General features: G+C 36.5%; 1 protein-coding gene across 1 annotated transcript; it reads right to left on the bottom strand.

Moving 5' to 3' along the window:
• Window positions 1–4,213: 4,213 nt before the first annotated feature.
• LOC141914931 (G-protein coupled receptor GRL101-like) lies at window positions 4,214–6,113 on the bottom strand. Its single transcript, XM_074806278.1, has 6 exons — window positions 5,397–6,113; window positions 5,222–5,306; window positions 5,014–5,078; window positions 4,870–4,923; window positions 4,454–4,722; window positions 4,214–4,363 (listed from the first exon to the last, which is right to left on the bottom strand). The coding sequence occupies exons 1-6, from the start codon at window positions 6,109–6,111 to the stop codon at window positions 4,214–4,216; spliced, it is 1,338 nt and encodes a 445-aa protein (XP_074662379.1). The 5' UTR covers window positions 6,112–6,113.
• Window positions 6,114–17,943: the final 11,830 nt, after the last annotated feature.

Raw genomic sequence — 17,943 nt, 5'->3', positions numbered from 1 at the left:
TAAATAAAACTCATCCTACTCCAGTAGTTTTCAAAACTCGAAGTGAAACTGAAACTCATCCGTACTCGTAGAAACAGATATATGTCAATAATCACGGGAAGTATTTTCTTGTCAGCCGTGTGGAACAAATCGTCAAATTTATTTCTCCGTACAATTATGATTCAGGACGCGTGCAAATTACGATTAGGAAAATAAAATCTGATTTGACTGGATAAATTCTTAGGATTAGATTATATAGATTCCTCCTGTAGAGATTATATTGTAAATAGTAATCTGTGTTGTCAATAGCTTTGTTATGTTTTCAAAAGTTTTCTTTTCTTTGCTTTTCGTATAATGATTGAATTAGCAAACTTGCCCCGGTAATGATAGTTTTAAATGTGATAAAGATGGAAGTAAACCACTGGTCTACTTACCTTTCGATAATAATTATAGATGAGTTTCTATTCTATATTTTGATATTTTCTAAAAATGGCATAGAATCCGACAAAGGCCAGAACTATCTGGACTGTACGACGAGCTATGTTAATTTTTTCAGTCGTTGTGATATTCATCGTCGCCGCAAACTCCACCGTATTTGCGAGAAGCGTCGGTCTGATACGTTTACAGGGCCAGTACAAGTGCCTTGCCCTGACAGCGGCTTGGGAAATCTACGCCACCAAGTATCGAGTTTGGGTAACTGCAACCGCGTATTCAATACTACCCTTTATAATTATAACTGTTTGTAATACGATTATAATTGTACAATTGAACCGATCTCGCATAGCAGCGAAACAAATGAACAAAACCGTAAAAAATGACGACTCGCGTTACGATAACTTGACTCGTTTACTGTTATCCGTTAATATCGTCTTCATCAGTACAACTTTACCTTACCAAGCATACATGATACACATTTTCATCCGTTCACCATTATGGTTTGGTATTTTTGCTTTATTGAAGCACTCGAATCATGCTATGAATTTTTTTATCTATTGTCTGGCGGGTTCGTATTTCAGAGCACAGCTTGCTAGGCTTATCAAAAGGATGTTTTCACGTTTTCATTGACTCTCACAGTATTCATGCAATATTGGTACTCCGCTGTATTCTTAGAAGTCCTTAACTAAAATGAGTTTGTCTAACATTGCCACATACGATACCATAGGTTAATTATAGTCCGTATAATAGGAACCCATTTTTCCTTTTGAAATTAAATTTCTGCACATACATGACCATCCATGTATTTGAAACTAATCGTCACTATTCTAGAAAAGAGACTCGGCGAAATGTTGGAAATCAATTTTCGAGGTCGCTCTCACCAGATCGTCAACCAGAAAAATAAACAGAATCCTCATCATTATTTGATCGGGAATCTAAATCGTTCGTAAGTAGCTGAAATTAATTTCTCAAATTTCCAAATACAAAACATACGCTGCATGAAAAATACGTATCAAAAATCAGCCAATAACTTAGAGCTCGCGCTTGTCACTTTGAAATTCATTTTCAGTTCATTTCATTTACCGGGTATTCGATCTTACATACTAAGATATACATGTACATTCACCTAATTCCTGATAAAAGAAAAACACAATTCATCCAAGTTTTGATGGAATTCACAATATATGTTTTGTTTGAAAGCCCACAGTTTACAAAACTAGTATCCACCAGATAGAAATGACTTTTAAATCATGGGGAATTATACAAAAGATGTTGCGTTATTGATTAAAAATCAAATCGCGAGTGAAGCAATATATCATTGATTGATTGATTTTATTATCATTTGATTGAATGAAATGTCTGGATATTGTATCGATCGGGCATTTCTTTATTTACGTCGTATTCAACCGATGCCCGCACTAATATCAGTCGATCTTCTCTGACTATCATCTGTTTCTCGGCAAAATCTTCTGATAACACGCTTCAGTCTGATGTCATCGTCCAACGGAACACAAGTCTCTACTTTATTCACGTTCTATAAGAATTACTTCTTCGTCATAAAATACGGAGCGTTGCCTGTTATTATTCTAGGCAATATCGGGAACGTGTTGGCGCTTATAGTCCTATCTTCTTCGAAATTTTACCGCAATTCTTCGTCCGGTATTCTAATGATGTTTCTAGCATTCTTTGATCTGCTCGACATAAATGTGGAATTACTCGTGAAGAAATTCACGAGGGTTATGTATTGGCCACAACGGTTGCTTCCCGACATACGCGCAGTATCGCTGGCATCCTGTGTCTCGTTGTCTTTCATGACGAGGTTTGTCGAACAAACGTCATCGTGGATTATCGTCTTGTTGACGATTGAAAGATGTATATGCGTAGTACAGCCGACAAAGGCCAGAACTATCTGGACTGTACGACGAGCTATGTTCATTTTTTCAGTCGTTGTGATATTCATCGTCGCCGCAAACTCCACCGTATTTGCGGGGAGCGTCAGTTTGATACACGTCCGTGGTAAACATAATTGTCGTGCTCCAACACCGGGCTGGCAACTCTACGCCACAAAATATCGAATATGGGTAACCGCAACCGCGTATTCAATACTACCCTTTCTATTCATAACTGTTTGTAATACGATTATAATTGTACAATTGAACCGATCTCGCATAGCAGCGAAACAAATGAACAAAAACGTAAAAAATGACGACTCACGTTACGATAACTTGACTCGTTTACTGTTATCCGTTAATATCGTCTTCATCAGTACAACTTTACCTTACCAAGCATACATGGTTAATGATTTCATAGGTTCTCCATTGGTATTCGGAATTTTGGTTTTATTGAAGCACTCAAACCATGCTATTAACTTTTTCATTTATTGTCTGGCTGGTTCGTATTTTCGAGCGCAGTTTTTTATACTAATTCGGAGGATATTTTCCTGATATTCAATTGATTTCGGGCAACTAAAACACCACGCTACGCTATATACACCATGTATCAGGTAGTATTGATATTCTTTCTAACATCATCATATCTTTATTCTAATCATTAATTTTTATACATTTTCGAGATGATATGATTTACATTTTGGTATTGTAACGTACGTTATGTAGAATCTTAGATTTGCCATTTCTCTCAAATCGAATCTTCAAACGAAAACTACCAGCAACAGAAATTTGGAAGTAAATCCACATTGCGCATCTTCTAACAATTTATGAATGCGATATCATCGACAGCTATATCACTCAAACCGTTTCTACCCCTGTATGCGACGAACTCTATCTATAATACAAAACATTATACAAAAAAAGAAGCAATTCAAGATTCATCGAAAATAACGACATCTGGTAAGATCAGTTGTACATCTAGAGTCGGTGGATATATCCCTATGATCTATCACGATGTTTCCAATATGCTTTTTAATGTTTTCGTTCCATTCTTGATCATAGTATCGTGTAACATTGCTTTGTTCATAGCTCTGAAAAAAATATGCCGAAAAAGTGCAGAAATGTCACAACACACGAAACACAACGTTCAAGAGAAATCGCTGAACGTCATGATGTGTTTCATATCCACTTTTTTCTTCGTTTCACATCTTCCGTTCTTATGTTTCATTGTAGCTTCGTGGATCATACATTTCTCAAATCACTGGGTTATCTTTTATATGGCCTGTAATTCGTCCATTACTCTGAATTCTGCCATAAATTTCTATCTTTATTGTCTTAGTTCTGTTCAATTTAGAAAATGTTTCAAGAAATTATTTAAGGGTGAAAGATAGAAATATTTTTGAGACTTTGTGTATGCTTGAGCACACACAGTATTAAATATATATGGAGAGTTTATTGTTTCAATGAATTAAGCGTAATATTTTTGGTTTTAAATATCGCAGTTTACTTATCAGTAAAAGCTTTCAAAGATCTAGTTTCAAAACAATTTAATTCGTGATGAAATGAGTGAAGTGTTTATAAACTACTAAATTATTCAAGCTTTTTCTTGTTGAGTAATTCAATCGGAGGTAATTTTATCTAAGAAGCGGTTTAACTTTGTGTTGAATAAATCTTAATTAACAATTTACTCCTCGTCATAGAAATCAATTCAAATGTATCTAGTGTGAAACAGTTCTACCCATAATCTGCATAATACATGATAGATACACAATAGTGCATGGCGACAACGACATAGAATTATCCACTCATGAGACAAATCCGATAAATGATAATAAAGCAAATACAGTCAACTAGAGGTGAATAAGTAGTCGTTTTAATATCGGAATGTTTACATCGATATACCGGTATAATCACATATATGTGTCTAATGTCTTTCCGGAATCTGATATCTGTTTGAGAATTTCATCAAGATAAACCAGATCACGTCTTTCGGTTTCCTTGTCGGGATTAGCCATCAGTTCAGCCATTTCTGATACCAGATAAGCGCTTATGACGACATTCTAAAAAACCCGAAAAAACAGATTAAAAGATTGACAATGATTAATTGTTCTTTGGTCATTAAATGAAAACACTACTATGTCATTAACTACCTTTGATTCAATGTATGTAGAGTTGATATTGGTCCTATTGTAAGCAACTATGATATCCTCTAAAGTAATTTTCCCGTACGCCATTTTACAGCTATGCAGGTTCCCAAGGGCTGTACCAATGTTATCGCCGATTTTCGTAACATCTTCTTTGGACAATTTGAAACCTATCGATGCAAGGTTCGAATACATATCTGCCTTCCTAATTGTGACTGAATGAGCTATCGCATCTGTACGATTTATGGCAGAAAACTTATCTGTGGTTTTATCGGCTGGAATGAGAATTTCAGGTTGCTTTCAAAGATATGATCTAAGTTATGAATAAAGGACATCAACCGAATACATGAAGAAGCATTATATGAGTTATACAATTACGGATGAATAAACATCCAGCAAATTTAAATTCATTAATTAAATACCCATTATCGAATCATCGCGATATGCTGGATTACGGTTACCACTTCGAGTCGTGTCTATGAGGAATAAAAAGAAACAATCTTTCTATGCATATTTGAATAAACACTGTGTGGTACATGTAAATATCATTTAAGTTTCTTATTTACCAGTGGATAAAGTATGTCCGAAGCTTCTTCTCGATTGCCTCTTTTTACGTATTCGACGACGTTCTCTATGGAAGCAAGTACGTATTGGTCAATGGGGCACTTTTTAAATTTCAGATTATATAAAAGTTCATTAACAGATTTGACGTAAAGATGTCGATTTTTAAGAATGATAAATGCATGTAAGGGATTACTTGTGTATGCTACTTACGCTAGAACGGAAAAGGTATAAAGAAACGGATTGATGGCGGAGTTGATAGGTATAACAAATGTAGCAACCCAAGAATATACCTCTCCTAGAAACGAAGTTATAAGTAAACGATCAATGCCAATGAAATGTTAGCATGATGTGTCAATCATATGAGGGATTCAATTAAAATTCTTACCAGGGATTTGTACATTGCACATTGCAAGCAATCCCAAAACAATGATCGGAATCCATGCCATGAAATCAGTAAGAACTATGACGGCCATTCGCTTGGCAGCTTTGGTGTAGATATCATTAGATTTGGAAACCGATATTCCGGTAGCTCTGATATGTTTGTACATGACAACATAGCACACGAAAATAACAATGAACGCGACGAGGTTCGCATATATGAACATGGCAGCCGAAAACTCCCAACCTTTCGTTTTTCGGTCAGTCAAAACAAACGGCAAGCACAGACCCGAATTCGAATAGAACTCATTTCCAAAGTATGGTATTTTGAGAACGGGAAGGATGAAAATCACAAATACACCAATCCAAGCCAAAGCCATTATGAGTGCACCTCGATTACGGGTGACGGGTGTTTTACGAAACGGAAATTTGATAGTTGCACAGCGTTCACATGTCATAAATAGCAGCACAAATACTGACACCTCACTAGATACTGATGACAGTATTCCAGAAATTTTACATAAGACGCTCCGCTTCCAGTATTTCTCGTTTAAAGTATAGATACCTCGGTAATAAACATCAACTGAGGCTATTATTACGAGGTAAATTCCCATGAGAAGATCTGAAACGGCAAGATTCATAATGAGGAAGCCATCCAACTGTTTAAAGTCTTTATAGATAACTCGAGATATGACGACTCCGATGTTTCCGATGATGGCCATGAATCCAAGGATCCAGAGACAATACTGTAAAACATTGTTTCTCAACAAGTTACTACACGAGGAATAGAAATCAGGCAATGGCTGGCAATTCTCAGTAAGTACTTGCGCGGCGATACAGCAAATGGCAAACTCGTCACTTTGAAGATATTCGAGTTTCGGGAGCGAATCGAATATATCGCGCGAATAACTCACATCTTTTGTATTATTCCTCAAGTCCAGACCAACAAGATTTGGAAGACCGGCGAATGCATCAGTAGAAAGCACGCTGATCATGTTGTTAGCTATATTTAGAGTTACGAGCTTCGTAAGTCCAACGAACGTATTGTCGTTTATTTTTTCGATTAACATGCCGCTCAAATCCAGTGAATTGATATTCTCCTGATCAGTAAACGCGTAAGGCGCTATTGTCTTTATGGCATTACCGATAAGGATAATATCTCGGAGGTTTTTAAGGTTTTCAAAGGTTTCGCCGTCGATCGTTCTCAGCATATTATATGACAAGTCGAGTTCTCTAAGGTTGCTGAGATTGTCCAGACTATTCTGAAGATTCTCCAGTTTATTGTAAGATATATTCAGTGAAATTAGCATCGATGCATTGGATATGGGTGCCAACTGCGTCCATGATATAAGCTGATTATTGGATAAGTCGAGCTTCCGGATGTCTCTCCATGATGTTAAGATAGGCGGCGCTGATAACAATGCGTTGGAACAGTCCAGAAATAAACCAGCACAACGACACTTAGCCGGACAAGTTAGATCACAGTAAAACTCATCGTCTCCTTTTGGACAGTGTAAGACGTGATCGCATCGTCGAGCCATAGGAACGCATACGTTACTAGCTCGACATTTGTACATTCCGGGACACGATTTGTTAGCACACGAGATTTCATCCTCACCTTCGGGGCAATCATTCACACCATTGCATATCAAATGTATTGGTAAACAGTACTTTCCAGGGCATTTAATGAAGCCACTAGGGCAGACGAAATTCTCACAGCTCTGTAAATGGCTGGCATCACGACATCCACTGTCGAAGTCATATAAACAAAGTATATCAGTGTCGATCATCTTTTTATTATTACAAGAGCATCTACTGTGGTTACGCTTTAATACATCCGTTTTCAGATCAATGCAGTCGATGATGGTTCCCGATAAAGAATCGTTGTAGCATTTATATTCATCTTCTTTCAGTAACCCTGGACAGTCAACAATTCCATCACAGACTCGTTCGTGCGCCAATAGGGTCGAATCGTAGCACGTGAACAATTTGTCATCGCAGTTCGTTTCGTCACTTCCGTCAAAGCAATTTATCGTGACGTCACATCGATAGCGTTCCTCAATACATTGGCTGTTTGCACACCTGAATTCGGTCGAAGAACATTGCCGATAATCTGTAAGATAGTATTTAGTAACCATATTAAATATCTATGGAAATTGTACATAACAGCAGGGAAACTTTCATTAAAAAAAACTTACAGCAGCCCATTTCATCGGATTTATCGATACAATCAGGTGAAGTGTCACAGACACTGGATATCGATATAGTGCCACCATCTTTGCACCTGAATTTATATCGTTCAGTACAGTAAGCGTTTGCCAGAAGAGACGTTTCATCACTTTCATCGTGGCAATCATTTACACCATCGCAAACATTAGTTAACAATACACATTCACCATTATTACACTGGAAATACGATGTCGGGCATCGTAATGAGTGTCTCTTGTAAGCAGAATCTAGCATTTTATTAACTGATGATAGAAAATATTCCGTGGGCCAATTCTTCTGACTTTTCTTACAAATGATTATATTCGTAGGAAGTTCGGGATCGTTAAATGAACATGGGACATCGTTCCAGTGATCTTTATGGGACAACGACCGCACAATGATCGACGTACATCTTTCAAAATTACCGCCATTAGGTTGGTAGTTAGCTGGGTTATCGGTGGCAATACTATCAAGATGACGGTACCAGTTCGTATAAGTCAATGGACGCCCATCCGACCATCTTTTCTCTACTTGATTCTTGCCATGTGTCAGACCAATAAACATTGCTTCGCCCAGTTTATTTGAACCATTCATCATAAGACTATGAGCAAAGTCGAGCTCGTCCTCGTCCACGATACTGATCAGATGACTAGACAGGGTGTTACACGCTGCCTCTGCTCTTATCCAATTGAATGATGTCGTAATGATTTTCCGTTGATAGCAATTATTCTTAAACCAAATCCAACCGTTTTCACAAAGAGAACTATAATTTTCATTCGAGCTGATATCAAGAATATCGACACGTGCCATTAAACTTAATTCCGATGTATAAAACATCTTCATACCCAGATTAGCATCGGTACTGTGCTTTACCGTCACTGCATTCGACGAAGATCTAAACGCGTCATTATTTTTAGGTGGCGGACATATACGTTTGTCATCGCGCGTTACTGCAACCAGATCCTTTATTTGTATGTAATTACGAAGACACGGGTGGGGCTTTCCGTCGCCAAATTCAAGGAGTTCTAATTTGATGAAATAACCCGGTTTTGTGATAATCTTCCATAGCGTTTCGGTACGATACTTGGCATTTGGATATTCGAAGTTATGAATAAACGCGGTATCGTGGAAACAGACGAAAGAGTTTCCAGGGTAATTATCACAACTGGAAATATCTGAAATGAAATATCGTTTTCAATGTTTTTTTTTAAATTTCAGGCATGTGGTATGATTATCACATTTACGTTTACTTTGTCGATAATATGATACAGACTCACTTGTGCTTTCGTAAAAGATTTTGAAACCCAATCTTCCATTCGATTGAAAATTCATTCCCTTCATCGTAAAATGGGTTTCTAGAGTTAGTTTAAGAGTCTTTGAACTGGAAATAACTAACGGCAGTTTTCCGTTAAAGAGAGAAGTGAATACGAGAGTAAATGCTTTATTTTTCGATATTCTCAACGCAGTGTAGGTATTTGATTCATCATTGGGTCTAAAATGACAAAAAAAGATAGAGCAGATTATCTAACCGTCTGAGATAGTAATATTTGCGTAAGTTTTATACTTGCTCTTTTGGTAAATTGAAGTATCCAGGTTGAATAGAATCTTGCACAGGCTTTAATGAAACGAATAGCAATTTAGACGTCAACGAGAACTCAAAGATTGCGTCCCGATTCGCCATGAAGGGGTGTTCTGGGGTTGGAAAACTGACGAACGTTTTCTGTGGCTTCAGCGTGGTAACTGTTAGAATGAAATGATATAGATATGTTTAAAAATCTTAAGCTATCGAACTGAATTGCCGAGAACAAGTGTTCGATTCAGTATACATTAAACTTACCAACACCTTGTAAATAATTGCCAAGAAATTGAATTTCAATTTGATATTCAGGGGGAAATTGGCCGTAACTTTTCACCAAGGCGCTTGATGTTATCAGACTAGAGGCGAACCTTCGTTTGAATTCAGTTTTTGGAACGACGATAGGGGGGATAAACAAATCATTTACATCTGTTGGTGCCTGCGAAAATATTGTTGCAATAATGAAACTTTCTCTAATTACCTCACGTCATAAAATCATATATGCAATCTTGGATTGAATCAAGTAAAATGAAATAATGGATGGAACTTACCGAGGGAGGAACCATCCACGGTCTATAGTTACCGAGGTCATCCAGGTAATAGAATTGTAGTTTGGTCGCATACCAGTTGATACCTCCCCGGTTAACTAGATTAACGAACACACCAGATACAACAACGCTTGTACCAAACGATACCTACGAAATGTAGAATTTGATAGATTGGTAAACGAAAATCACAATACATCGCGTTCTAAATGCCTTACCTTGAAATAGTCATCTACGTGTGGATTATCCACACGGGACATAACCGAGCAGTGCATCTCTAATCTCGAGATTTTCGTTACGTTACATTCTTGGCCCAGCTTCAGTTTTCCAATTGCTATTGTAAGACAAATCTAAGCATAATATCTGTGAAATGTTCATCTCTAATTTCGGAATGTCTACTGAAAGATAGTAGCTTACGTTCTGCGAGGAGTTGGACGCGGCAAGTCGTGTTCTTGTTCATGTTGATTTTCACAGAGTAACGATCACCGACTAATGAAAGCTGAAGGTTGTCAAACTTCAAAGAAACTATCTTTGTATCCATCAAAACAAGAGTGGTCTCTTTCATAGTGGTCATTCCTGTCTTTACAGCAAATGAGCCCGTGTTATTCTTGGCATCCATCCCTACAGAAATTCTTCAAATTAGTAAACGCCGTAGAAAATACCCTTTACCAAATATGGAAATTTGTGGATTTCTCTCACCCATCTCGATTCTCAGTTCGTGTATTCTATAATCTTTTTGAAAGAGTAGGTAGAGATTATTCCGTCCCATTCTACATGAACCACCCAAAGGTATCTGAATACCGGAAATAGGTACCAGATCCACGACGGGAAATCTACATCCTGTAAACGTCAACGGGAATATCACGTTATGAAGAATCCTAACAAAGTTGTTCTGGTTTTTTCAAGTTCGGCAAGTTTTCGTGCGTTTACTCCGAAAATCATTGCAGTCGTAAAAATGTGAATAAATTACAGAACATGAATGTTGCATCAAAATAGTTGTCAAGCGTTCATAACTATGTTCTTACATATCGGACGATGTATGTTTTAAGAAAAGACTGAAAACTCATATTTTTAATGAAACTTACAACTGAAATGTAATAGAATATTGTATCTCATGACCTGTAATGTTGTATATTTTTCCATTAAGGGCTTGAAGTCATCATGAGATTTAGCACTATATGTATTATTATACAGGCAAGCTCATAGTTTGCGGCATTGGTCTTCTGATATCATATTTGATATTTAAATCAGGAGACACCATAAATCAATTATTAACGTTACCTACTTTTTGATTTGTTAACAAGTAAATACTGCGACCTGAAGAACTGGTGATATGCAATGAGGTAGGATGTTGTCATTTCTACTTTCATTGAATTGGAATTCGTGCAGAAAACTGGCACAAAATCCTCGGATGGTTGATAAAAATATTGAGATAAAGTTTGTGGTTGCGTAGAATTCTCCGAATTGATATCATTTGATGCTGTACTCCTAGTTTCGATAACCGACAAGTAGCTTCCTAAGTAGTATCCTAGAACATGATTATGCTGCTGGTCTGTTATGGTAACGTTTGGCACAAACTTTGAGTATTTATTCATATATGTGAACACAAGGGTTATATGTGAATCCTCATTCGATTTAATCATCCACGTGTAGACGTATGGTCTCGTCTGATGTGCTGGTGTCAGCGGAGAAGGCAAATACAAGCGGCCGCATTTTTTGCGACATGCTTCAAATGTAGACGTCGGACACACAGAACATTCTACAGTAATAAATCAGAACTATATGATTAAAGTGATCTGAAATCAAGGCACTGTAAGAAAAATATCTAAGATTCGATTATCATTGATATAAATTTCTACTTACTGGTAACATCAATGGCAATGACCAATTTAGTACTTAATGATTTGCTTTCGCAATAAACTGGATTCCATGTCATACGAAGAATGGGTGATAAAACAAATGCTTTATTGTTGAACTGAATCGATGAATTTCCTTCATGGCTACGAGAAAGGTGAACGTAAATGATGTTATACTCATTAAAACTTCTAATCACACCTTTTTGAATTACAAATATTGAATATTTTCATATACAGTCGAACATCAGTCCTTGTTTCATATACAGTCGAACATCAGTGCTTGTACCGAGGTTCGACTGTATCCAGGTACAGAATAACTCACTTAATTCGGATGCCAAGATTTCTTCGAATCAAGTAAAATCCAAATTATGAATATATCATAGTTTACACGGTTCGAGGTTAAATGGATCAGATATCTCATCAGAATTAGGTGAAAGTCCAGATTAGAAAATCCTAATTAAACGAGTTCTACTTCATAACTTACACTGTAAGGTGAGCATTTGGTGCATCATCTGTTTCAGCTGTCAGAGTATGACTTTGGCAAACCGGAAGAGGTCCGGCATATTTGATCTCCTGTATGTAACCATCTGATGCATTAGATATGATGTTTAATTTGACGTTAGGATCGATGGTTTTTGTGTAATCGGTGGAATTCATAAAAGGATGAACAGTTCCTGTAAATTCCAAAAGAAACAGTATTCGATCAGCTGGTTGTGTGGCGATTTTCGCATAGAATCTTTTAGAAGTCAAGACCCTTCCTAAAACTCGTTAATCCCGCGAAACATAACGCATTACGCATTTGCAATGCAAAAATCAAATCGCCAATTTGTACTTCTCTTTGATGTTCCAATTCTATTCATTTGTGAATCTAACCTTGGGGATCGAATCTGTAAGTGAGGGTTGGTAGAGGAAAAGCTAATTCATCGCCTGTAAGTTAAAACAATGACGAGATTCCGGAAAATCATATTCTTACTATTTCACTTTTTCAATAAAGTAACGTTTTTATAAAGAAACCTACTTTCGCAACCAAACACCTCCATTTTCAGGCTTGGATATTTAGATAAATCCGGTCTGTTGATGACGAGTTTTATGGAGCTGCTGAATACACCGGGTGCAGTGATGTCGTGTCTCAGAGAATATACACCCGGATCAGCTCCCGCGTACTCTTCCTAAGATAATAATCAATTGATTAATAATTAAGTAATAATTTAAAAGCTAGTTCTCAAAACCCGCAACGATATTGTATAGTAATGACAACGTATTCTACCAAATATGTCCACGTTCCGTTTCTATCTATGTAGTGTAATTGAAATGTATAAGCGTATCCAATGCGTTTGTCATCGACCAGTTGGAAAATCGTCGGATATCCAGAGATTATCATCGATTTGACCCATGTCCAATATTGGAAACTTATCTGCAAATATAAACAAAGGCGCATAATATATTCATCTATACGAGGTAATGGATTTATGGATTTTTTGTAAATGCAAGCACTTTTTACCGAGATATATGGTTTTTGATCGGTTGCAGATGGAATCCATGGATGCACTTCATTCCAGTAGATACTTGGTTTATTCGAAAGTCGCATCGACCATTTAAAGTTCGTGAAATTCTTGGATTCGAATAAACATGAGGAATATCTTATTTGTGAATCTACAATTCGGCCAGACATCATTCCAAGCGGTAAATTATCAGAACATGATTCATCATCTGAAATATATTTGCCAAAAATTGCATAATTTTTCAATCAATTTCCCCACTTTACCATTTTTTCGTAGTTGTGAATTACATACAATGTTGACACATGGATTCCGAAAAATCTGCGGCACACAAGCAGATGAAGTTCCTTACTCTGTGCTTCCTGCAGGTTCCACCGTTAAGACACGGATTCGGAAAACATGAATCCTCTAAATAAAAGTTAATGAAGTTCATTGACGAAACGAATGTAATAATAAAGCATAACGGTAGAATTGACGGTGGGTTTTTTAAGGGACACTCAATCAAAAAGTTCGAACAAAATTTACCAACCATATAAATAACAGGGTCAATCCCTATTTTAAGATAAAAAAAGAATTGACTCACCAATAGCTCGCTTCCTTTGCTGGAACGTTACTTCCCAATCGAAAAACTTGATACTCACAATATTAAGATTAGAATGCCAGGTCGTATTGAATGGCAGACCTGTTTGTATAGGACATGGACAAAATTATACTTCAATACATGTACGTACCATTTGGAAAAATCGCCATGTTTATCGAGTATCTTACAAAAGGTTTAATAGTTTTATTTTAAGTTAAGATGAAGTTAGCAACCCATACATACTCATGAATCCAAATAGGTTTGAACCATAAAACAATCGTAGTCTAATCTGGGAGGTTACGACATGTGCACTATGCTCAACATCGTTTATATGGATCTAGAATGACATACATTTTATTGTACTTTGACTAAAAAAGTCAAACAGAATATCAACTAAAACGTCTTGCGTCAATAATAATTATGGATATTTCTTATTTTTGTGTCGTACCTTTATGCCATTCCTAGGGCTCCATATAACAAATAAATCGGACCAATCAACGAGAAGTAAACATTCGGAAGAGTAATATTGTGATGTCCATATATGATGCTTATTACTAATCTCAACATTTAGATTGCATTCAGCCAACTTGATATCTATTCCATATTGAGTCAATGTGCAATCGTTATATTCCTGTCGAAATATTGACACATCTTTTCTTTGCAGTCCATTCGCTTTTATACGGAAATACATGGTAAATCCATTTCCACAATATTCTAAAAAGAAAATAGTGTTAAGATACCGATTCATTATTGCATATGTTTTAAACGATAAGTAAGAAATACACGTAACCTGTGTCGTAGAAGCAGTTCCGTGCTCTACTACCGAAGTTGATCGTCTCCGAATATCGTGCTTTAACCTGAGCTCCACTTCTTCTGGTGACCAAGACGTTTGGCGAAGACAATGTAGCTACAGGGTTTCCAGGGATTACCGCCGTTTTAGACAACGCAAAGAACCACCAGACATGATCTGAATTAACGTCAGTACAATTTCATGGTTATTTATTCAGCAGAATATGCTCATTTATTTCACGCTGTTAACAATAACTACTAAAAGGCCTACTTATCTACTTACAATTCACAGTTTCATCTTCACCGGAATCGCAATCGATTTTACCGTCAGCAAGTTGATTTGCAGAAATAATCTTACCACTCACACACGAGTATCTGCCATCGGACAAACCTTTAAAATTGTGCGAATAAAGTTACTTGCATATGTAAAATCAACGCTGAATTTATATGAAATATGCTTTAGCACAATTTCAACGGTTTATTACCTGGTATTGGTTTTATCGTCAAATTGAATGCAGCTTCACCCCTGTTTATGAGAAGAATGGTCAAACTGGTCGATTTCGTTACGAAGTATGGCAGTTGTCTGCGTATACGATCGTGTAAATTACGCGTAAGTTGAAGTTTATCTCTTCCAAAATAAATTCCTTGCGTTGAGCCATCGATTATGCGTAAATGCTCATTATCTGGAAAGCTATTATCAAAAGAAAATTCCATTGCTCATTATCATTTGAAAGCGAGGTTTTGCTTCTTCGAAAAAAGGAAAAATGAATATGAATATTTTACCCATCGTCCATATCTAGTGAAATATTTGTGTTAATTTTTTCCCAAGGTGTTCGTATTTCTGCCATCTTGTATATTTGCAGTAAGTCTTCTATAGCCTTATTATCCGAGCCGACATCTAATGATGTAAGATTTAATTTCAAACGAACATCGCTCTTTAGAGTCCAAAGTGTATAGTGCATTTTACCGTATTTTGGCAATGACGTCTCGATACGCATTTCCTTCTTCTCGATATTGATGATATTTTCTGGTATCGCAACTATGCTAATTCTCAGTTCATTGCAAAATCCTTCGACGTTATATGTGTTGTACTTCATGAACACATCCAGGTGCACGTACCTTTTCCTCGTTAGAAATACGCCATTATCGACAGATATCAAACTTTTCATATTACCATCTGATACTTCTACTCTAGGCGAACTGTAACATTGCGACCACGACCTAAGTTTCTTCGAGTCAACCTTTATAAGGATATGTTGACCAGAGATATCCGTTGATCTTAGACACAAATTGAATACTCGTTGTTGACGAAATGGTATGGGAGTAATGACGGCATTACCCGGAATGAATTCGGTAAGTCTTGTAGTATTATCGATATCAGTATAGTGCGCGCCAATACTGAAGCATTCATTTAACCTTCCAGTATAAAAAGCTGAAGCTAGAATTTAGAAAACTTCATCTGATATTTCTGGAAGATTATGAATATCATCCCTGAACGAAGAAAAAATGAAAATTTGATGTGTCAAGTGAAAAGAAATTACCTGTGTTTTTTTCTACCGTATTTGTACATATAACCAGGAATACAAAATGACAAACATATTTCCCAAAATCCATGACTGCTTGTATATTTGTGAGAACTAAGCCAAGCGCACATAATACTTCGCGAAGTGCGCATAACACTTGCCAGTAGTCATATACCAACGACGAATCATATTTGGTAAATTCAACCCATGCGATGAATTTCATAACAGACTTTGGTTAAAGCAGTTAATGTCAGGGGCAAGCAAGCGTTCACTTGTAACACCACTGTGTCATCATTAATGATACGTATCCGATTAATGATACGCGATTACAGATTTAACAGGTTGTTGAGAATATGCTCTACAGTCAGAATCATGAAATTTTTGACCTTTTGATTCAAATTATTGCCTTACTTAATAGATTGATAACTGATTGGATATAATGAGGCCACGTAAATATAAACAAATGAAAGTACCAATATTTGGAAAATGAATTGATTCCACGGATTTTTGTTAAGCTTGACCTTGAGAGATGAATAATTGGGAAGAAAAATTCAGTAGGTGTAACTAAATCGAAAAGCGTCCCTGTGAGCCGGACGTTGGTATTTACGAGATTCGCTTGCAGTTCTGCCGTCATCTTCTAGCTCGCATTTTTCTCACTGGTGGTCTGGTTACCGAATAAATCAAAACAGTGAGTTGCAATATTTGGACCTTCTAAAATTTCTTCGCTGACGTCACGCATATTTTTCTCATGCGTAATGATAATCTATGACGTAATGGGACGTTACATGAAGAGATATAAGATACAATTCAATATTTCGAACATGATATCTTGATATTTCTAATTTTATTTCCTTTTTGATCTTTTAACCATACTTGTATGTTTGTAAGTGAAATAAATGATTAATTTTAACTTTTTTTTTCTGAAACACATCTCACTGTCATGTTTAGCAATTCGTAAATACAATGTCATCAAGAGCCATCTCAAAAGAGGAAACATAGGTTTTGAATCCAGTGAAGATAATCTGTAATTCAAGAAAGAAAAACAAGAAACTGGATTTTAGTACTTAGTAGATACAAGGAAAAACTATGGAATTACGATTAGGCTGGCGACAACGACAAAACATCGAAAAGAGTACGATTTCATGCTTTTGACGATAGAATAACAAGAAAGGTGATTTCGGTATAGAATGATCCTTACCCATTGATCTGCAGGTACATCAAAACTTACGCTGGTAAACCACTGATTTCCTTGATTTCCCGAAAATTTAAAAACTTCAGAAGCTCCAATCGTAAGTTTAAGATAAGATGACATTGTAGCCATATCATCGTACATGTGGTACGAGAAGTGCATTTTACATTTGTTTGATGTTGTCGTCTGTATTCTGGACAGTCTTACATGATAGTTTTTATTTCTAGGCGCTTTCAGATATATGTAATAACCTAGATTATAATGAGTACATAATATGAAGCAATTCAAGGAGTCACGAATTGAAATGACTGTTCTCACTCAGCATGAAAAATGCAGGAAGAATTCATACCTCGCCAGACGTATGATCACCAGATGGCCCTGTGTTTTCCGTCGGTGTTTTTCCAATGTAACGATTCCATCCACCTGTTGTTTCCCAAAAACCAAATCCATCTTCGAAGTCCTCCGTTTCTAAATGAATCAAAAGAAAATTGAAACACTATCAAAACAATATCAAAACAGTGGTGAATTAGTTTAGCAAACCGATGTAAATTCTGGTAAGGGGTAACTGTTATTCATTACACAAGATTCTCGCCAGTTATACCAGATGAAAATCTTGTGTAAACATCGAAATCGATCATGCATTTTGAATGTTTTTCGTTGCGAATTTCATAAAAGTGAGGGTATTCTACCAGTTGAGTGTTTATGGATATTTTAAACCTCTATAACTCTTAGTTTTTATATACATTAGAATCCTTACCATTAGCAAATTCGGTTCTTACATGGTGACAA

The sequence above is a fragment of the Tubulanus polymorphus genome, chromosome 1, assembly GCF_964204645.1.
Source record: "Tubulanus polymorphus chromosome 1, tnTubPoly1.2, whole genome shotgun sequence".
In the NCBI taxonomy this organism is placed as follows: Eukaryota; Metazoa; Nemertea; class Palaeonemertea; order Tubulaniformes; family Tubulanidae; genus Tubulanus; species Tubulanus polymorphus.
Note: the sequence above shows the minus strand (reverse complement) of the source record. Positions and strands in the feature narration are given on the sequence as shown.

Excerpts from the sequence above, each read along its gene's own strand:
- LOC141914931 (XM_074806278.1), bottom strand. The coding sequence starts at position 6,111 with ATGGCCATCATCGGAAACATCGGAGTCGTCATATCTCGAGTTATCTAT. Across the intron at positions 5,307-5,396 it reads GTGCAATGTACAAATCCCTG|GAGAGGTATATTCTTGGGTT; the intron begins GTAAGAATTTTA and ends CTTCGTTTCTAG. Across the intron at positions 4,364-4,453 it reads CTACATACATTGAATCAAAG|AATGTCGTCATAAGCGCTTA; the intron begins GTAGTTAATGAC and ends CGGGTTTTTTAG.